At 50.8% G+C, this 21,809-nt stretch overlaps 1 protein-coding gene across 1 annotated transcript; it reads left to right on the top strand.

Annotated features, from left to right (window-relative positions):
• Positions 1-6,240: 6,240 nt before the first annotated feature.
• On the top strand, positions 6,241-18,833 carry PLAUR (plasminogen activator, urokinase receptor). The gene is made up of 7 exons (XM_026482148.4): positions 6,241-6,811; positions 8,436-8,546; positions 9,646-9,789; positions 14,769-14,927; positions 15,525-15,659; positions 17,049-17,195; positions 18,285-18,833. Exons 1-7 carry the CDS (start codon positions 6,754-6,756, stop codon positions 18,536-18,538), a joined length of 1,008 nt encoding a protein of 335 aa, XP_026337933.1. The 5' UTR covers positions 6,241-6,753; the 3' UTR covers positions 18,539-18,833.
• The last annotated feature ends 2,976 nt before the right edge of the window (positions 18,834-21,809 follow it).

Raw genomic sequence — 21,809 nt, 5'->3', positions numbered from 1 at the left:
GGATTCACCGACTCTGGGTGTCATCCCACTGTTGCATTTTCACCAGCCTGCAGGTGAAAGGGGCGTGGCAGGACGCCAATGGCCTTGAACTCCGGGTAGCTCACGCCAACCAGAGATGGAAGCTGTTCCCCTCCCCTCGACGCCCAGCCAGGCTTGGATCGCCGTCCCCGCCTCGCTGGGACCCCTCTGCTACTGTGGGAATGAGCTTGCCTCCTGCAGCAGGGAGGACCACGCAGGGGGAGGCTCTGGGCCTCCCTGCCAGCCGGGCTAGGACCTATGAGGGAGGCCAACCTCGACCAGCCAGGCCCCTGCCAACCCCCAGAACCTTGAGGTGTCATGCGTTTCCAGGTGGTGTAACCCAGCACGAGCTCCCTGACGCAAATAGCTTCGTAGGCGACTTTCATACGAGTCATTCGTGCTTCCTCTTCTGTCCTGTGCTGTTTCTGTTGATTCATGGGAGCTGCGTGCATTTCCCATGGCTGCCGCGGCAAAGCGCCCGGACCAGGCCGCTCAGAACCACAGAAATGTGCTGTCTCACGTCTGGAGCCTGGGAATCCAGAACCCAGGTGTGGGCAGGATGTCTGTCTCTGAAACCCGTCCGGGTTTGGTTCTAGTGGTTTTGCTGGCCATCCTTGGCTTCCTTGGCCAACAGCTCCCTAACTTCAGTCTCTGCTCTCACTACCTCATGGCCTCCTCCCTATCTCTGTCTTCACATGGCCATCTTCTTTCTTGTTTTAATAATTTATTTTTTAAAAGATTTTATTTATTTATTTATTTATTTGAGAACAAGAGAGAGAGGGAGAGCGTGCGAGAGCACAAGGGCAGGGGGCAGGAGGGGCAGAGGGAGAAGCAGACTCCCCACTGACCAGGGAGCCCGACGTGGGGCTCGATCCCAGGACCCCAAGATCGTGACCTGAGCCGAAGGCAGACACGTCACTGATGTCAGACACTTGACCGGCTGAGCCAGCCATGCGTCCCCTACACGGCCATCTTCTCAGGAAGGCAGCAGACACATTGGATTAAGGGCCTACCCTACCCCACTGTGACGTCCTCTTAACCAGTGACATCAGCAACAGCCCTATTTCCAAGTAAGGTCACATTCTGAGTACTAGAAATTAGGATTTCAACATCTCTCTCTCACTCTATTGGGTTTTTTTGGTCTGGGGGCGGGGTTTGGGGAAGTGCAGGAGGACACATTCAACCCTTAAACAAAGCTCTTTATATATCAGCGACATCAGCGCTTGAATTGCAATGATGATTTCTGCTACTGCAGCTTAGTGCTGGAACTTGAGCTGCAAGGGGCTGGAGAGACGGGGAAACCTTTCTTCTTTGCACAAATTCTTTCTCCTCTGGATCCCCTCCTCTCCCAAGTTAGCTCCACCCCATGAAGCCAGAGGGAGGCGTGGCCAAGGGGACCTGTTTGGGAGCGTGTGGAAAGGGCCTGGGGGCTTCTAGCTCCTGGCTCTTGTCTCCCCAGAGCTGCAACACTCGGGGTGATAGTTATGCATGTGTTGGCCCTAGAGCCAGACTGTTTGGGTCCGGATCCTGACTCTATGCCCACAGGCCATCACAGGCAAGTGGCTTCGCCTCCTGTATTCCTTTCTTGCGGTCGCTGTAACATATGAGCATCCTTTAGCAGCTTAAAACAGCAGGAATGTATTCTCCTACAGCACTGGACGTCCGAAATCGAAAATGAGTCTTAAGGGGCCAAAATCAAGGTGTGAGTGGGGCAGCACTTCCTCCCGAGACTCTAGGTGGCAGGGTCACCTTGCGCTTTCCAGTAGCTAGAGCGGCGCTCCCAGCATCCCTCTGTTCTTGGCCCCTTCTTCTACCTTCAAAACCAGTGGCAAAGGTCTTGTCTCTCTGACCCTGCTTTCCTCCCTCTGTCTGTAGTCAAACATGCCCCCTGCCTCCCTCCGTAAGGACACTTATGATTACATGGAGGGCCCACACAGATCATCAGGATACTGTCCCCGTCTTGAGATCCTTGACTGAATCACACCTGCAAAGACCCTTTTTCCACATACGGTACCACTCGCAGTTTCCAGGGCTTGGGACCTGGAGCTCTTTGGGGGCCAGTATTCAGCCGACCGAGCCTCGCTAAGCCTCAGCTCCCTCAACTGTAAAATAGGTTCCTGTGTTGGGCACCTGGGGGGCTCAGTCGGTTAAGCGTCTGCATTCGGCTCAGGTCATGATCCCGGGGACCTGGGATGGAGCCCCACATCGGGCTCCCTGCTTAGTGGGGAGTCTGCGTCTCCCTCTGCCCCTCCCTCCCCCGCCCGTGCTCTCTCTGTCTCTCTCACACAAAAATAAATAAAATCTTTTAAAAAATAGGATAGTGTGAGACTGCGCCAGCGTATCCAGAGAAAGCACTCAGAACAGTGCCGGGCAGAGCACGAGCACTCAATAAAAGTGAGCTGGGGAGCCTCGTTTAAAGTTTCCCCTTTGGGCTTCATTTTCTCTGCCTGGAAAATGGGGAAACAGGGGTGTGGAGTTGACGGGTTTCCAGCTCTTTCACTCCCTGGGGGAGATTCCTCTTTTGTCCCCCCCCCCTTTTTTTTTTGTGGAGGGAGGCCCTGAGAAAAGACGTCCATGCATCTGGGAGGTGGCCGGGCCAGGATGGGAAGGCCACATCAGTGTCCCCTGGAGCTGGGGAGGAAATGGTGGTAGTTGCGCCCCCGCCCACAGCCAGGCCAGAGGCGGTCCCCTCCTCAGGCAGGTGGCAGGAGGCTAAGGAGGGTCCCAGATGGATGTGCTCTCACGTGCTCAATTTCTCTGTGTCTCTACTTGCTTTCTCTGAGGGCCATCAGGGGTCATTCTCTCCAACTCCCTCTGCCTCTGTCTCTGGCCCTCTGTTTCTCACCGTCTCTGTTCTTCTCTCAGGTGGAGAGATCTCTCTCCCTCTCTGACTGCCCTGGAGTCAGTTCATTGGTGGTCTCTGCCCCCTCCCCCACCTGTCCCTCTCTCTCTCTTGCTGTCTCTCCCTCTCTGTCTCTCTGGATCTCTCTCCCTGTCTGACTCTGCATGAGATTCCCCCTCCTCAGCCCGGGGAAGCCCCCGAAACCTGTGGGCCTCCCTCAGGACCCAGCAGGCAGGTAGGAGCCGGGCGAGGCCCAGGTGAGTCATGAGGAAAGAGCGGACATTCCTGCCGCTTTTCTGGGATTGTGCACGGGCCCAGCCTCCTGCCCGCCCCCTCCCGAGAGACACGTCACTGGACCTCACAGGTGTGTGTCACCTGAGAGAGAGACAGAGGGAACGAGTCACAGGGAGGCAGAGACAGAGAGACAGAAAGACAGGCCTGGAGAGACACTAAAAACAGAGACAGAAAAGAGAGAAGCAGAGAGAGAGACAGAAAGAGACAGGAAAAATAGATACAGAGACACAGACAGGGAGAGGGAGAGGAACAGAGAAAGAGAGAGAGGGATTGAGAGAGACAAACAGACACAGAGACAAAGAAAAAGACCAAAACAGAAAAAAGGCGGCTGGAGGGGCGCCTGGGTGGCGCAGTCGTTAAGCGTCTGCCTTTGGCTCAGGGCGTGATCCCGGCGTTCCGGGATCGAGTGATCGAGTGATCGAGTCCCACATCAGGCTTCTCCGCTGGGAGCCTGCTTCTTCCTCTCCCACTCCCCCTGCTTGTGTTCCCTCTCTCGCCGGCTGTCTCTCTCTCTGTCAAATAAATAAATAAAATCTTTAAAAAAAAAAGAAAGACGGATGGACAGATAGGAGGGAAACAGCAGACGGGTTTTGAGACACTAGAGCAGTGGGGTTGGGCGAGCGCCAAGATATTCCCCTCGTTCTTTAAATAAAAAAACAAATAGAGGGGGATGACCTCAGAGCAGTGAGGTCATCCTGCCAGGAAGCTGGATGGCAAGCCCGCCGGGACCAACACCCCGACTTTCTATTTCCCCACCTCAGTCGGTCTTCACGCCAACTGCAAGAGGGGCCCCACTTTCCAGATGAGGGAACCGAGGCTCGCAAGGGAAGACATCTGTTGGCCCAGGGTAACCAAGGAGTAGTCTAGGCCTGCGGCTTTTAGGGAGCACGTACGTCACGCCAGGCACGGTGGCAAGCACCTGGGTGCATTGTTTTATGCCCGCAGCACACCAGCCCTGGGAGAGAGGCACTGGTGAAGGAGCAGGGGGCACAGAGAGGTTAAGTAACCTGCCCAAGCCCACACAGCGGTGCGTAGCTGGAATTTGAACCCTCCCAGTCAGGTGCCAGCCCCCGTGTCTTAAACACTAGGCTCTACTTCCTCTTGGAAGAGAGAATTTCTTTGGGACTTTTCTTATTTTACCTTAAAATTATTACCTTTAGTCTTCAATGAATCAGTAAGAACAATACTATACTCATTATTATAGTGGTAGGGGTAGCTACAACTTACTCACTGCCTGCTGTCCTCTCTCTCCCCTATTCTGTTCCAGCCACACTGGCCACTCTGCTGTTCCTGGAGCTCATCAGGACACCCCCACCTCAGGACCTTTGCACTGGCTGTTGCCTCTCCCTGGAACTCTTCCTGGATCATCCACCCAACTTCTGCCCTCACCACATTCAGCCTCTGCTCAACTTTCACCTGCTCGGGGAAGCCAGACAGCGTCACCCCACCTAAAACCAACCATGCCTCACTCATACCCTTGTACTTCCTGCCTCCTGACTTGTTGTTCTCTGTTTTACTTATCGCTGCCTGACAGCCATAGATTAAATAACACATATTTACTCTTCATTGTCAAGGGCAGGGACTTTGATTTGTTTCCTGCTGTGTCCCCAGCTCCTCCTGGACCAGTGCCTGGTACAGAGTAGCTTCTTGGTAAACGCTGAAGGAATTTGTTGAACCCTTTTTGTGGGCTAGGAACTGTTTCAGGCATTTTCACCTGCATTAAATTGCTCTGATGGGTCAGAAGCATGCAGAGACTGAGAGACTAGATGATTTTATCTTTTACATTTTATTTCACTTTTTTTTTTTTAAGAAAATGAGAGAGAGAGCATACGTGACGAGAAGGTAGGTGGGCAGAGGGAGAAGGAGAGAGAGAATCTTTTTTTTTTTTTTTAAAGATTGTATTTATTTATTTGACAGAGAGAGCGAGCCAGCGAGAGAACACAAGCAGGGCGAGTGGGAGAGGAAGAAGCAGGCCTCCAGCGGAGGAACCTGATGTGGGGCTCGATCCCAGGACCCTGGGATCACGCCCTGAGCCGAAGGCGGACGCTTAACGACTGAGCCACCCAGGCGCCCCAGGAGAGAGAGAATCTTAAGCAGGCTCCATGCTCAGCACGGAACCCAGTGGGGACTCCATCTCACCACCCTGAGATCATGACCTGAGCAGAAGTCAAGACAGACACTTAACCAACTGAGCCGCCCAGGCACCTCTACATTTTATTTTACTTTTTAAAAAACTTAATGAGGACCTTTACAAACACACAGAAAAAGGAGAAGGAATGGCATGTAAGTTACCCTGATGTAACTGACACAAGTGCTTTGCCTTTCTTTTTTCCTAAAGCATTTTAAAGTAAATGCAGACATCCATGACATTCACCTCGACATATTTCAGTGAGTGTCTGTAAAAACGAAGAACAATTTCCCGCATAACCACAAAACCATTTTCATAACAGCAATGTCTATTTTTTGGCTGAAGTGTTTGAAGGTAAATTAGAGACAGTATATTATTTCACCCCCAAATATTCCAGTGTGCATCTCTAATGATAAAGACATTTCCCCACATAACCACACCACCATTATCCCTCCTAACAAAACTAGCAAAAATCCCAACAACAGCTAATGATCAGCCACAAATGTCCCATGAGGACAACTTTTTTAAATTTTATTTAAATGCAATTAGTTAACATATGGTGTATTATTAGTTTCAGAGGTAGAGTTCAGGGATTCACCAGTTCACATAATTACATCAGTGCTCGTTACATCAAGCGCCCTCCTTAATGCCCATCATCACCCAGTTACCTGATTCGCCCCATCTCCCCTCCAGCAACCCTGTTTGTTTCCTAGAGTTCAGGGTCTCTGATGGTTTGTCTCCCTCTCTGATTCCATCAGGATAAGTCTTTAATCAGAGTGCTGAGGTCCTTTGCCCAAGGTCCCATAGCAGGAGGAAGGAGAACGGGAATTTGTTGGGTTGTTTGGTTTTTTGTTTTTTGTTTTTTTTCATGAAACAAAATCTATTTCATTTCAATTACAGTAGCACAAGAAGGCCCAGGAAGGCCATGGGGCGTGCTCAGCACCCGCGGCTAAAGTCCACGGCGGCGGGTCGGGACTGCTGGGAGCCCACGAACCCGGCCGCACATCTGCGTCCCTGCGATCCTGGGCAACACTAAGAAGACGTGCCGGATAATGGCAGTCATCGCTTGGCGCTGTCTGTCCGCGACGCCAGCTGCGGCCACGGGGACTTCGCTTGGTGCTGCGGGGTGTCCGTCAGCCCGCCCTGCCTCTTGCTGGGACTCCTGCTCTGGGAAGTGAGCTGTGAAAGGCCACTGAGTTAGCACCTCGGCAGCCTGCAGACAGCTGTGACCACGGCCACATGAGTCAGAGCAGAGCCTATCCCCCCTCCTCCTGGCTGGCCGCGCCCTGGCAAAGGAAGTTTTTGAGGAGGAGGGGTGAATGGGGGAGGAGGGGGAAGCACCCACGCCTCTGGGGCTGACTAGCTCTTTCGCAAAATCTCTGGGAGGAGCCCCGGGGGCACAAAACTGTCTCCTTCCCCGGGCCAGACTGAGAGGTGGGGGAAGCCACACGGACAGGAGCTGCTGCCAGACATGGGCCGCCCGCTGCTGCTGCCGCTGCTGCTGCTGTCGGTTCAGACCTGCATTCCAGGTACGGCCTGGGCGTCCAAACCCCTGCGCTGGGCACTGGGTCCTGACCGCAGGGAAGAGGGGGAGGGGCGGGGGGCTCAGAGGCGGATGAGCTGGAGGAGGGGGGCTCAGTCCCCAGCCCTTCCCCTCACATAATAATCCTCCAGCCACCTGCAGCCCCGCACAGCACAGTAGTACCAGGCCAGCAGGAGGGGCTCAGGAAATACTAGTCGAGCGCAGGTAGTTCGCCGCAGCGGCCGCGGAAGGAGTGCGCTCCGTACTCCAGCCGCTCCTCTACGCTCCTGCCCTGCGATTTCAGACTGGACGGCCACAGCTATTTTAACCCTGTTTCACAGAGAAGGAAACAGGCTCAGAGAGGTAACCTACATCCCGTCCTTGAGTAAGTGGGATTCTGGCCCCGCAGGGGCGTCCCCCAGCTCTCCGCGCTGGGTCGGGGCTCCCCACCGCCCCCGCCCCGACCCAGCCCCTTTGAAAGACCCGGAGAACGAAGCCTCGTTTTACAAAAGATCTAAACAGAGAGGCCGAACGTCGCAGAGACAGGGGCTGGGGAAGCCAGGGCTTGTCGCTGGAGGACCCTTCCCTTTCACTATACCCTAGCTACCCTCTCAACTCCTTTCCCGGGAAATGTACGGGAGAGGGTTGAACTGCGAGAGGAAATTGAGAAGGAACTGAGTCAGGGCGGGGCAGGGAAGGGGGAGCAGGGGCTTGAGGGGCGGTTCAACCATGAATAACCCGGAAAGGTCTCCGGATCTTTCGTGGCCAAGAATGAGTAATGACCCCAGAAGACTGCGAATTTGGGGTGGGGAATGGACCCCAGCAGGGGAGGCGTTGGGGCGGGGCTAGTGGGCCAAGTTATAACCATAGGAGGGGAGAGTGGGCGGGGCTAAAACCTCAGAGAGAGTTAATGGGCGGAGCGAGAATCTCGGGGGAGGAGCTGGGGGCCTGGAGAGAAACTTGGGGGAGGGGCTGGGGTGAGGGGAGAGAACCTGGCGGGGTGGCTACAGCAGTTGGGGTTAGAACTTCCCGTGGGCTGATGGGCGAAGTTAAAACTTTGGCCTGGGTTGATCGGCGGCGGGAGAGAACGTTGGGGAGAAGCTATGGAAAGGAGCAGAGTCTGGGGGCATTAAAGGGGGGGATAGTAAGTGAGGGTCACTGGGAACTGGGGTAGAACGTGAAGATCAGCTGCAGGTGGGTGAGGGTAGAACGCCCTTAGGGGAGCTTTCGAAGCAGAATAGAATAGACCGAGGGCCGGTGGAATGGGGAAAGGACCTAAATTGGAGCTGGGCTAGAACATTCAGATGGACGGAGAGGGTGGGGATTGGACTCAGGATAGGCCTGGCACTGTAACAGAATTCAAGGGAAAATGAGCCAGGGCGGGACTTTAGGGAAGGATTGTGGGAGGAGATAGAACTTTAGCTTAGGGACTGTAGAGAAAACAGGGGTTTAGAGATAGACCGGAAGTACTGCTGACCCGAACCCAGGGCTGGAGCAGAGAGGTGAGAGGTGGGCAGAATGGGGAGCGCGAACCTGAGTGCACAAGGCCTAGAGACTTGATCCTGGTACTGGGGCATGAAGGAGGGCTCGGAGCTGTAACAATCTCTCCTCTCCTCCCTCTTTCTCCCCAGGCTCCTGGAGCCTACAGTGCATGCTGTGTTGGAGGACCGGGAAGTGCCAGGTGGAAGAGTGTGCCGGTGACCAGGACCTCTGCAGGACCACGATCTTGCGCATATGGGAAGGTGAGCCCCCACTACAGCATGACAGGGAACGCAAGTGACCAAGAAAACGTATTTCACCAGTAATCAGGGAAATGCAAACAAAAAAAGACAAGGGGACCCTCTTTCATACCTACCAGAGGGACAAGCATTTAAAAATCTGACAGTGCTGGGATGGGCGAGACGTGGAGCTACCCTGTTAATGGGGATAAATTCGTGCATCCGCTGCACAGAGCAATTTGGAAGTCTCTAGTACAGATGAAGATTAGCATACCCTCCAGCCAGCAGTTCAACTTCTAGGAATATAGAAACCCCCGAGAACCTTGGACACGCGTGCCCAGGGACACATGTATAAGAATGTTCTTAGTGGTGATGTTGGTGATATGGATTAGCGATCAGTGGAGGAGAAACATGATGGTGTAATCACACAATGGAATGCTCCACAGCAGTTTAAATGAAGGAATTTGAGCTGTAGGTATTAAAGTGGATACGTCTCAAAAACATCAGGTTGAGGGGGAAAAAAGCGTGTTGCATGGTATGACAGCTTTAATATAAATAGTATTTAACAATATGCCATAAATAATGTATAAAGAAATAGTAATATACATTATGATGCGTACCTAGTGTGAGAATTACCTACCCCAGTGGTTGCTTCCGGACAGGGCATAAGGGGAATGGGATTTGGGGAGTGGGCAGGAGGTGTTAACTCTATCTTTTAAATGTAAGTTCTTCGAAAAAAATATCTGAAACAAATACAGCAAAATTTTCTAATATTTTATAAAATTTGGTGATGAATGCACAGTATTTATTGTATCATTCTCTTATGCTTTTTGGGAAGCCTGTAACATTTTCCTTTAAAAAAGTCCTATTAGAGGCATCTCCCTGCTAAAATCACTAAGCTGGGAGGGAGGGGTAGATGGATCCAGATGGCCTCAGCCATAGTGGGTCACTAAGAGAGAGTAGGCTCCCTGTGGTGGGAGGGCGAGGAGGGGAGACGGCTGGACCCAAGAGAAGAGGCCTGGCAAGGATCAGCCCCAGAAGTGGGTGACCTTAGGACCAAGAGTGTCAGACGCTGGTTGGGCCCAGGGTTGCCTTTGGGGTGACAAAGATCTATTCCTCACAGGAGGTGAAGAGCTGGAGGTGGTGGAGAGAGGCTGTGCCCACCCGGAGAAGAGGAACAGGACCATGAGCTATCGGACAGGCATGCAGATCATCACTCTCACGGAGACCCTGTGCGGGACTGACTTGTGCAACCGACCCATCCCTGGTGAGTTGGGCAGCCCTCACCATCCCCGACCCTGCCACCATCATTCTCCTGATCCTGTCCCCACCAGCCCCAACTCTCAAATGCCGGTTTAACAAAAAGACTTAGAAAGACTCAGGTTCTCCAGTTCCCACAGGAGAGGGTGGGAAGCAATGGATCCATGTTGCATAGTCATGCTTGTAGATTCCTCTTTCTGGGCCTGGCGAGGAAGGAAATTGGTTAAGGCCAGGCCAGTCCCAATGACATCAGTAAGCATAGCACCTATGTTTTCACCATTTCTCGTTCATCCATGCTGACCTCAAACTTTCGTCTGTAGGTGGAGACTGAATCAGATGTTTATTTTCAAGGAAGTGACAAGAGAGGGGACGCTGGCTTTAGCTTTCTGTTAGATGTGCTTAAGGAAAACACTGATAGTCGAGTCTAAGTAATTCTTCGAATCCTAGATAATATTCAGAAGATTTAACAATATCAGTCAATGCAGAAGGCATTGACCAATTGGAATACTCCTAGAGCCCCCTCTTTAGCTGATGGATCTTGGAGACATAGGGTTCTAAAGAGAGAGTTGGGAGTGGTCAGGGGTTTACCAGCAAGCTTGAGGCAACAGCTATCAATTCAGTAACTTAATAAGTGATAAAGCGATTATTAGCCCCATTTCTAAGGCCATTTTACCTTACTTGTGATTACTGGAATAGTTGCTTAAACCACATCCTGTATTTATGTGATACTGGGGATACAGAAGTGACCAAGACAGCTTTGGGCCTTACCAGGGGCTTACAGTCAGTGGGGTGGGAGTGGGGGTGACAGACCCATCACCAGACAGTGACTGCTCAGATTACAGTCAGAGCCAGGATGGGGAAGCACAAGCAGAGGGGTCAGGACCATGAGACCCCCTGGTCTTAGAGGGGTCAGAGCTGTAGTCGGGAAGCACAGTCCAGAATATTCAGGGCTGAGATAAGGGAAACAGAGGACAGAGTGATCAGGGCTGGGATGAATGAAGAGTAGGAGCTGTGGGACCCTAGGGGAGATACTGGACTCCGGTCAAAGAAGTTTTCCTACAGAAAACAACAACTAAGCTGGATCTTGAGGGATGAGCAGGAATCAGACTGTTAAAAAGACAGTGGAAAGGGTTTTCTAGGAAAAGCAACAGACACCAAGGCCCAAAGGTGGCTGAAAGTAGTATGGCTGGAGGAAAGAAAAAACAGGGCAAGAGGAGCTGGCAAAATTGGCAAGGTCATACTACATGGGGCCTTCTAGGTTGTGGTGAGGAATATAGACCATACTGGCAACAGGGGGAGGTCATAAAAGGGTTGAGTTTTGTTTGTTTGTCTGTTTGCTTTTTAGATTTATTTATTTGAGAGAGAGAGAGCACACACACACAATGAGTGGGGGAAGGGGCAGAGGGAGAGAGAGAATCTCAAGCAGACTTCCCACTGAATGTGGAGCCAACGGGTTGAGGGGGGGAGGCTCAATCCCACAACCATGAGATCATGACCTGAGCGAAAACCAAGAGTCTGACACCTAACCGACTGAGTCATCCAGACGCCCTAGTCATAAAAGGGTTGTAAGCAGAGAGTGTCATGATCAGATTTGCATTTTTAAACCAATTATTCTGACCTCAGACGAAAGCAATGATGGAGGGAAAGTAGATGAGGGCAGTCCACCTTGGAGGTGGGTGAGGTGGTCCAGATGAAGAAGAGAGTGATTGCATTAGAATGTCAACCATGCACATGGAGAGAAGTGGGTGGATTTTAAGAACTATGTAGCAGGTAGACGAGGAGAACTTACTGGTGGATTAGACAAGGGGGTGGGTTTGCTGTTCTGGTCATGATGGAGTCACACGTATCTTAATCTGCCAGTGACAGCCAGAAAAGCCGGGCAAATTATAAACAATTACTTGAGGTCACTGGAGAGCAGCTAATGAAGAGAGGAACTTGAGTTTGCTACGATCTTTGAAATAAGGGAAGCACAGAAATACAGGAAGCTGGCTTTATGCTTGAGTGCACTTTCCAAATCACTGCTGCAAAGGGGAGATATAACCCAAATAAGAGAGATCATTGCTAGACTGAGAAGACAGGGGTTAGAGTCTAGGGCTCCCAGAGTGTCTGGAAAATGAGAGGTAGAGGCTGGGAATGTATGGAACCACAGAAAAGGGTGTCCCCAAATCTGCAGATTTCCTTTAAGTCATTGGCAAGCTGTACATGCACAGGGTGAGACTCCAAGAAACTCAGCAGAAAATAGTATCTGGGAAGCTACAGAACTGAACAAGGATTCCAGCAGGCATATGATGCTGAGGAAACAAAAGTTGCCAAGTTGGATAGAGAGGCCTTGGTAACCACTCCAAGCTTTCTCTGAGACCATACCGTAGGCGTAAGGGCAAAACTGAAAGAGACCAGCCCTAAAAATGCCTACATCTGATCTTCAGCAGGAAGAAAACCTGACCTTCTTGGGAAGAAAATAACATTATTTAGAGCCTTTCCAAATTTTCATTATGATGTCTGACATCTAATCAAAACTTACAAGGTACACCAAAGAAAACTGAATGGACCAATTAACAGGAAACGTAGAGAAAAATCCAAAAGTAGAAACAGACTTGCAATGATTCAGATAGTGGAGTTATTAGACAGGAACATTTAAAATAGCCACGATCAATATAGTCCAAAAAAATAGAGGAAAGGATAAACTTTAGCAGAAAGGTGGAGTCCATTTTTTAAAAGAGTCAAACAGAAAACAAAGAATAGTGACTGAGATTAAGAACTCAATAGATGTGCTTAATATTGACCAGAAGCAGTGGGGCAAAAGGATTAAAGAACTAGAAGTCAGGCCAGGAGAAGTCTCCAGATTGGTGCCTAGATGTGGAGGATCAAGGAACCTGCCAGGTCTCTGCCCCGGGGAACTGAATGGGACCACCGCAGAGATATGGAATTCAGAAGAGAAGGACCAATTTAGAGAAGATGGAGAAGATAGAGAGCTTCCTTTGGGGCATGTAGAGACTCAGGTGTTTGAGGGACAGCCAGAGGGCCTCTCCAGGAGGCAGTTGGGTGTACAGGTGTGGAGCTCGGAGGAAGTCCTGCCTGCAGTGAGTTCCCAGCAGACACGTGGAAATGAAGCCAGGTCAATAGATAACATTCCCGTGGGAGAGGGTGTGCACCATGAGAAATGAAAAGGGGCTAAGACAGAACCCTGAGGGTGACCCACATTTAGAAGAGCAACATAAGAAGAACAGGTCACTAGGGGACACGAGGACGGTATAATGGTGGTGATGGCAATCCATGTTTCCATTTTCATGGAAGTTCATGTGAGAAGACAAGGGTCATTGGCATTTTAATTATTTTTCTTCGGGGTTGGGGAAGATTTGGCCTTGATGTAAATGATTCACCAAATTCCAACAGCTGGCCTGCCAGCTGAGAGAGTGGCTGAGACAGCCCTCTCCCTTATGTAGGACTTGGCCCCAACTCAACTTGGATATTTGGGGTCAGGAAGGGGAGGGCATGCCAGGCTCCGGAGTGGTGTGAGCCAAGACCTGGCCGGAGGAATGACTCTAGTGTTTCCAGGGAAAAATAATTCAGCCCCTTGGCTTGGACCAGCAGGTAATGAGAGGCAGTATTATCACAGATCAGTCAAGCGAGGCTTGGATCCCTGACACAATCGGGTAGTGCATTAATTATCTATCACCCCATCACAGATTGTCCCAGAACTTAAAACAAAAATGAGCATGTGTTATTTCATGAAGTTTCTGAAGGTCAGATTCTGAAGAATCTGCAAGTGGCTTAAGTAGGTGGTTCTGGATCTTTCGTGAGGTTGCAATCAAGATGACAGTGGAGCTGCCGTCATCCCAAGGCTCCCAAGGGAGTTTTAGTCACATGGATGGTCCCCTCCCTTAGCTTGGACAAAGGCCTCGGTTCCTCACCACGTAGACCTCACCATGGGGTGTTTGAGTCTTCTAACCACATGACAGCTGGACTCCCTCCAGACCAAGTAATCCAAGAGAGAGCCAGGAAGAAGTTTCGATGCCTTTTATGATCTAGCGCGGGAGTCATACACCATCGTTTCCGCAATATCCCATTAGCTACACAGGTCAGCCCTATTCTTTGAGCGTGTGTACCAGGAAACAGGGGTCACTGGGGGCCGTCTCAGAGGTTGGCTACCACAGAGAACAATAGCAGGGTTTTAAGCAATTCTTCATTCATTCATTCATTTAGCAAATATTTACTGAATGTCTTCTCTGGCTCTGGCCCTGTGCCGGGTTGTGTTGGGACACAGTAATGATCAGGACAGCCTTGGCTCTACCTCCTGGGGCTCAGAGTCCAGTCAGACAGGGGAATGATCCAGAGTGCGTGTGGCTGGGATTGGGGAGCCCAGAGGGAGGTCAGGGAGGACTTCTTAGAGGAGGTGAAATTTGAGAAGATGTTGCCTGAAGAATGAGTAGGAGGAGACAGGGAAAGTAGGGAGCCAGGGGAGCGTGTTCTAGGCAAAGGCTGGATGCCAGTCAGCATGTACGTTCAGGGACTGTGGGAAGTCATGGGAAGTAGAGTCTGAGGGGCTAGTGGAGGGGGATGAGGCAGGAGAGGGGGCCAGGACCCAGATGTTGATGGGCCTTGAATGCCACGCTAAGTAGCTTGGATTTTATTCTGAGGGCACTGGGGAGCCATGGAGAGGTTCTGAGCAGAGCAGAGGTAGGCTCAGATTTGAGTATTAGAACATCCTTCTAGGGCCATGCGGGGATGCACTGGGTGGGGCTGGGGGCAAGGATGGAAACCAGGAGGCCAGGGAGGAACCTGGTATTGAAGGAGTTCTGACCTGGTCGTGGGGCTGGAAAGGAGGGGATGGATGCCAGAAAGATTCAGGAGGTGGGATAGGCAGGGCTTTGATGATTGGCTGAAGGGTGAGATAAGGAGGAGTTGATGCTAAAGTGAGTCTTCAAGGGAGCTAGATTTCCGAAACTCTCCCCATGTAGTCTCACCCTCCTGCCCTTCCCCAAACAGGTCGGCCTCCCACCTTTCCCCGAATCCGAAGCCGTTACCTCGAATGTGTTTCCTGCGCCTCATCAGATCTGAGTTGTGAGAGGGGCTGGGACCAGAGCCTGCAATGCCGCAGCCCTACAGAACAGTGCGTGGAAGTGGTGACCCACCGGAGCCTGGAAGGTGAGCTCCAACCTGTCAGCAGCTCCTCCCCCCTGCTTTGCTCCTCCCCAAGGCTGCCCTTAACAACAAGGACCCCAGAATAACAAGGATTTAAGCAAGGTAGAAAGTTACTTCTCTCACGCACAAAAAGTCTAGTGCTAGGAAGTCCTGGGCCACTAGGACAGTTCTACAGCCCCAGGAGCCCAGATGCCTTCTCATTTCTTGTATATTGCTTCCATTCTCAAGATTGCCTCATAGTCCAACATGGCTGCCAGAGCTCCAAACCTCATGTCCAAGTTTCAGGAAGGAGAAAGAGGAAAAGGAACAAAAAAATAGGCACCCCTCCTTTTGTGAGGGTTCTCCTTTCTGGAAATCCCATAACACTTTTCTATTTATATCACATTGGCCAGAACTTAGCCACATGATTATACCTATGGAAGCTGGAAAATGTGGTTGGTTTTTTGGGGGTTTTTTGGCCTAGATATATGGCTGCTCCAGATAAAATGAAGGTCCTATAATGAACAGTGAGGCAGGAAATGGGCAAATGACTGTTGTGGTGGTGGGCAAAGCCAGTGTCAGCCCCTGAACAATCTGACCTCTCTCCTCTGCCCCCGACAGGCAGTCCAAGGGATGAGCACCACACCCGCGGCTGTGGCAAACTTCCGGGCTGCCCAGGCCCCACCGGCTTCCATAACAACCACACCTTCCACTTCCTGCAGTGCTGCAACACCACCAAATGCAATGCGGGCCCAGGTGAGGGGCAAGGGAACCAGGCAGCATGAGGCTGGGCGTCGGGGCAGGGAGGTGTACCCAGGCTTCTGCCCCTCACTTGCAGGCCACCCCTCCTCTCTAGGTGTCCGTCGCCTCTGAAAGCCCCTCCTCAAAGAAGGCTTGTATGGAAATTGAATGAGCCCATCAAACCTTTACCAAGACCCGTGCTTTATACTTCCTTGAATCCTTCCACGCTGCTGGCCCATACCACCGGGAGCTCCTGCCTAGATTGTTGTGATAACCTTCTTGCTGGTCCCCCTGCTTCCACTCCTGCCTCCTACAGCCAGTGCTCAACACAGCAGCAAGAGTGCTTTCTTAAAAATGTAAACCAGAGCACGTCACTCTCCTTCCTCAGGCACTGCAGCAACTCCTTGCTCTCAGAATAAAATCCAAAGACCATCCTATGCCCTGTGTAGTCCAGCACCTGTCTGCCTCACGCTTTACATTCAGTTTCCGCATCCACCAAACTCCATCCTGCCTCAGGACCTTTGCACATGCAGTACCCTCCACCAGGAACACATCTCCTCCAAGAGTTTACCTGGCTGGCTACTTCTCTTTTATTAGGTCTCAGCTTCAAAGTATCGTCTTCAGGGAAACATTCCCTGTCCCTCCCCTCCACCATCATCTCGCTCCTTGGTGTTATTCTGTCTCTATAAATCAGTACTGCCCAACAGAACTTTCCACAGTGATAGAAATGTTCTATATCTGTACTGTCCATATAGCATATGGCTATTGAGCCCTTGAAATGTGAACTGAACTTTGAATTTTACTTAATACGAATTCATTTCAGTGTAAATGTAAACAACCACAGGTGACTAGTGGCTACCATATTGGATAGTGTAGCTCTAAGTGGTAAGTGCTGTAGGACAGGGACTGTTTTGTCTTCCACAGCTGCTCGCCCAGTGCCTGGTCAGATAGGGGCTCAGGAGGAGCAGTGAGGTGGGATTTCTCTCACAGGTTCTATAAAGAACCCTCTAGAAGCAGTGCCTGGGTGGCTCAGTTGGTTAAGCGTCTGCCTTCAGCTCAGGTCATGATCTCAGGGTTCTGGGATTGAGTCCCACATCTGGCTCCCTGATCAGACGGGAGCCTGCTTCTCCCTCTCCCTCTGCCCCTCGCCCTGCTCGTGCTGTGCTCTCTGGCACTCTCTAGCTCAAAAAAATAAATAAAATCTTAAAAAAAAAAAAAAAAAAAGCGCCCCCCCCCCAAGACAGTGCTGTTCCAATGCCTGACCACAAGGTGGCTCCATGACATCTCTGGCTGCAAGTTGACAGTTCTAGGGGAGGTAATACAAGGAAGGACAGCCCTCCACCCCACCTGCCTGCACCCCCATACTAATTTCCTTGGTTTCTGTGTCACTTGTCTTCTCCCAAGTCCTGGAGCTTCAAAACCTGCCTCTGAATGGCCTCGAGTGTTACAGCTGTGAGGGGAACAGCACCCATGGATGTTCCTCAGAAGAGACTTCCCTGACCGCCTGCCGAGGCTCAATGAATCAATGTCTGGAAGCCACAGGCACTAATGGTGAGCCCTTCTAAGACGCTGCGAGAGGATACTTGTGGGTGGAGGGTTGTCGGCCATAAGTCGACTTCACGGAGCTGGGTCTTTCTGTGGAAAAGGTAGGACATCCTTCAGGAGGGTCCAAAGTGTCATCAGGAATTAGGACTTCATTAAGATGGGCATTCCAGCCACAGAAATGTGGACTTCTCTGGGGGAGGGACTTCCCACAGGGGGGTGGGACTTCCTGAGAACATGGCGGTCTTCCATCCTGTACTGTCCTGGGCAGGTCTCTCTGTTAGAGCGGTTCTCAAACCTTTTCATCTCAAAATTCCTTTGTGCTCTTAAAAATTATTTCTTGTGTCAGTTATATCTATAGATATTTACTGCATTAAAGTTAAACTGAGATATTTTAAGAGATGTAGTAATTATTAATTTATTATTTATTTTTTGAGAGAGAGAGAGCGAGCGATCCTGCAAGTGGAGGAAGGAAGGGCAGAGAGAGAGGGAGAGGGAATCTTAAGCAGGCTTCATGCCCAGCATGGAGCACAAGGCCCAGCTTGATCTCACAACCCTGAGATCATAACCTGAGCTGAAACCAAGAGTCGGTCGCTTAACTGCCTGAGCCACCCAGGCACCCCTATTAATTTATTTTAAAATAAATTAGTTTAAAATAAAAATATAAAATAAAACCTCATTCCATGTGAACATAACATTTTTTACTTTAAAAAAATGACATTTTCCAAAATGAAAACGTTTAACAAGAAGACTGGCATTCCTTCTACCATTTTGCAAATCTCTTTCATGTCTGGCTTAATAGAAGACAGCTGGATCCTCATATCGGCTTCTGCATTCAATCGGCTGCAAGATCACATGTCCCAGGGTTTCTGGAAAACCCCCACTGTAGACTCATAAGAATGGAAAAGTCGAATGATGCTTTAGCATTATTATGAGTATAGTTTTGACTTCTCGGTTCCCTCGGAAGGGTCTGAGGGACCACACTTGAAACTGCTGCTTTCTTCAGGTAGTGTCCACCACAAGGTGGCAGGTCACCCAGTGAGCACTGCAGGTGGACGCCAGGAGCTGGGAGTCTCACGCAGTCTTCTCTCTCCTCAGGGCTGGGCGACCCGAGCTACACAGTACGAGGCTGTGCGACCCCGTCATGGTGCCAGAGTCTCCACGTGGCTGAAGCCTTCAGCCTGACTCATCTCAACGTCTCATGCTGTACTGGAAACGGGTGTAACCTCCCAGCCCAGGACCGCCAGCCCCGCATGGGCAGTGCCCCCCGGCCTGGTCCTGCCCACCTCAGCCTCACAGCCACCCTGCTTATAACTGCCAGACTGTGGGGAGGCACTCTCCTCTGGACCTGACCCCCCACACTCCCCCTTCCCTGGCTGGATCCAGGGGAGCCCTTTGCCCTCCCCTCAGCTCCCAGCCCTGCAGACTTGCTGTGTGACCTCGGGCCAGTGTGCTGTCCTCTCTAGGTCTCAGTTTTCCCAGCTGCCTCACAGAGTTGCAGAACCAGGGGAAGAAAACTGGAGAAACTGCAGGCCAGCAGGAGAGGTCTTGTTATGTTAGCATTGTTGTACCATTGGTGTTATTATTAATTAATATTTGTTTTATTTAATATTTTATACTTTAAATAAAGATTTTTGTACTAGTGAACAAGGCCTGATCTTCCCTTCTCTGTAGCATCTCTCTGGGAGGATGAATGGGGTGGGGCACATTTTGTCCAGCTCCTAGAATTAGGGGTCACATTGTAGGACCCAGGCATTGGGGGCCCCAGCCTGGGGAGCAGTTCCGCTTCCATCCTAAGCCACCTCCACATCTATTTCTGGGCTCCAACTCACTCACCCAAGCACTCACCTTCCATCTCTTCTCCTGAGCTCCAAAGGTCAAGACTACTTTGTTGTTCTAAGGAGAGGTATCTGCATTTCCTAGGGGGCTCTGAGACGGAGATGTATGGGAGGGATAATCTGATGGCCAGAACTCCCTGGGGGCCCTGTAGTGAGGAATCAGGACGGACTACATTTCCCCTGATGCCCTGGTGGCAGGAGAGAAAGGCTGGGCTCTTTTTCCTAGGATGCCTTCAGACTGACTGAGAAAAGGACAGAACTCTCCTTTCAATGGCACTCTAGGGACACAATATTGAAGAATTCATGTTTTCCTATGATTTGCTGAAGCAAGCCCCGAGAGTCAAAATTACGTTCCCCAGGACCCTATGGCTAATGAAAAAAAGGATAAGACATCTTCCATAATACTGGGGGTCAGGGAAGGGACAGGGTTTCTTTTTAGGACCTCCTCAAATCACATACAACCGAGGGTCGCTGTGGTGGCTTAAAGAGGTGGCCCCAGTATCTCCACCGCTTTGAATGTGAGTAGCTCTGGGGCTGCTTTGACCAATCAAATGTGGTGGCAGTTATGCCATGCCACCGTTCTGGGCCCAGGCTTTAAGAAACTGGCTCTGGGGAAGCCAGCTGTCATGTCAAAATCCTCCTGTGATGATGAGACTGCTGTGCTCCGGGGACGCCCACACTACTCTTGCATGGATGCCACGTGGGGAGAGAGCCCCCAGATGTTCCAGCCATCTCAGCCCAGACACCAGACAAGTGGGCGAAGGAGCGGCCCTAGACGTCACAACCCCAGCAGGAGAGTCGTAACACACAGTAGAGTCGGGAAGCCCAGCTGTTTTTGTTTCCCAGGACTGCTGTTGTAACTACCAACTTTCTAACTGGGTGGCTTCCAGCCACAGAAATGTATTCTCTCAGAGTTCTGGATGTTAGAAGTCTGAAATCAAGGTGTTGGCAGTGCCACGCTCTTTCTAAAGTCGCTGGGGAAGGATCCTTCCTGGCCTCTTTCTGGCTTCTGGGGGTTGCTGACAATCCTTGGTGTTTCTGGGCTGGCAGCCACGCTACTCCATCTCTGCCTCTGTCCTCTCGTGGCCTTCTCAGTGAATGTGGCTGTGCCACTCCAAATCTCTCCTCTCTTCACAAGGACACCACTCACTGGATTTAGGGACCCACCCTAATCCAGTGTGACCTCACCTTAATCCCATCTGCAAAGACCCTATTTCCAAATAAGGTCACATTCATAGGTCCTAGGGGTTAGAACTTCAATATACTGTGGGGGAGAGGGACACAATTCAATCCACAACACCAGCCAGCAGCCAGAGCCAAGGTTTCAGATATATGGCCCCATATGAACCATCCCACCCACCTCCAGCTGTCCCAGCGAGCCCATTTGGGCCCCAGTTCATTGTGGAACAGATAAGTACCAATCCTGCTGTGCCTCACTCAAATTCTTGACCCACTGAATCGTAAAATAAAAAGGTTATAGTTTCACACCACTGAGTTTTGGGGCATTTTGCTATGCTGCAACGGTTACTGGGAATAGTCATTTGTTTGGTAATTTGCTAACTTGCCCCACTATAATCTCCATAAAGGGCAAGACCTTTTTTGTTCGCTACCACTGTCTTCGCAGTACCGAGATGAATAATGCCTGGAACATGGCAGGTAATTAAGAAAGAAAGGAGGGAAGGAAGGACGGAAGGAAGGAAAGATCTCATCTTCTTTAGTATCTTACAACAAAAACTGGTTAGGGCTGTATCTGTCATGATGCCCTACAGCAGAGATGAGGCCAAGATAGCACTTCCTGAGCTGCTCTACAATTAAAATTGAGGGTAGTTTCCCCTTTGCCATAATTGCCTCCCACAGAGGTTGGAGGCTAGGTTTACAACCTACCACGATGCCCTCCAGCAGACACTGGAGGCTAGGAATACATTTCCCATGATGCCTTACAGCAGGAATGCAGGCTAGGACTTCATCTCCCATGAGACCCCATGGCAGAGATCTGGGGCTAGGATTACATCTCCCAGCATGCCCCCCGGTGAGGATCAGAGGTTTGAAATACATGTCTGACGATGTCTTACAGCAGATATTGAGGCTCAGGGTACATTTCTCATAATGTTCTACACCAGAGCTTGTGATCAGGACCTCATCGTTAATGGCTCCCAAGTTTTTGTTCAGGGATTTCGGTTGCAAGAAATAAAATCCATTTAAGCTGACTTAAGCAAAACGACAACGTTATTGGAGGTTTAGAATCCAAGCAAGAGCTAGGTCTCTGGGCCTCACCAGGGACAAGAAACAGAATTGAAAAGCTGTGTGAAATCAAGGTTGTCTCCCTTTTGCAGAATCTCTCTCTCTCTCTCTGTCTCTGTCTGTCTCTCTCTTTCTCCCTCAGAATGTATGGTTTCCCTCGTGGGCTTCCACTTTATTTTTCTGTCTCCCCACAGACTGACTGCCTTTGCTTCACACAGAGTAGCCAAATATGCCCTTGAAATGTCAAGTCCCAAGAACTCCTTGTGTCCCGGTTCTAAAACTCGAGCTAGCAGACAGACTCTGGCGGGGTCTAGTTGGGGTCAGACCTCTGCCTTGGACCCTCTCTGCTACAGCCAGGGAAGTTCACAGCTAAGTCGGGGAGCTGGTACAGTTGTTTGGGTCCTGAACAGGCCTCCACTGCTCCTGCAGCTCTCATGGTATGTGGCCCACTCAGCCAGAGCTGGGAAAGTGACCTCCGTGAGAGGGATCCTACCACAAGGTCGGGCGACCAACTGAAAATGTGAACTGTCACTTGGAGTGTTTT

This window comes from Ursus arctos, unplaced genomic scaffold (genome assembly GCF_023065955.2).
Source record: "Ursus arctos isolate Adak ecotype North America unplaced genomic scaffold, UrsArc2.0 scaffold_19, whole genome shotgun sequence".
Lineage (NCBI taxonomy): Eukaryota > Metazoa > Chordata > Mammalia > Carnivora > Ursidae > Ursus > Ursus arctos.
The sequence above is the reverse complement of the archived record's forward strand: the minus strand, read 5'-3'. Positions and strand labels throughout refer to the sequence as shown.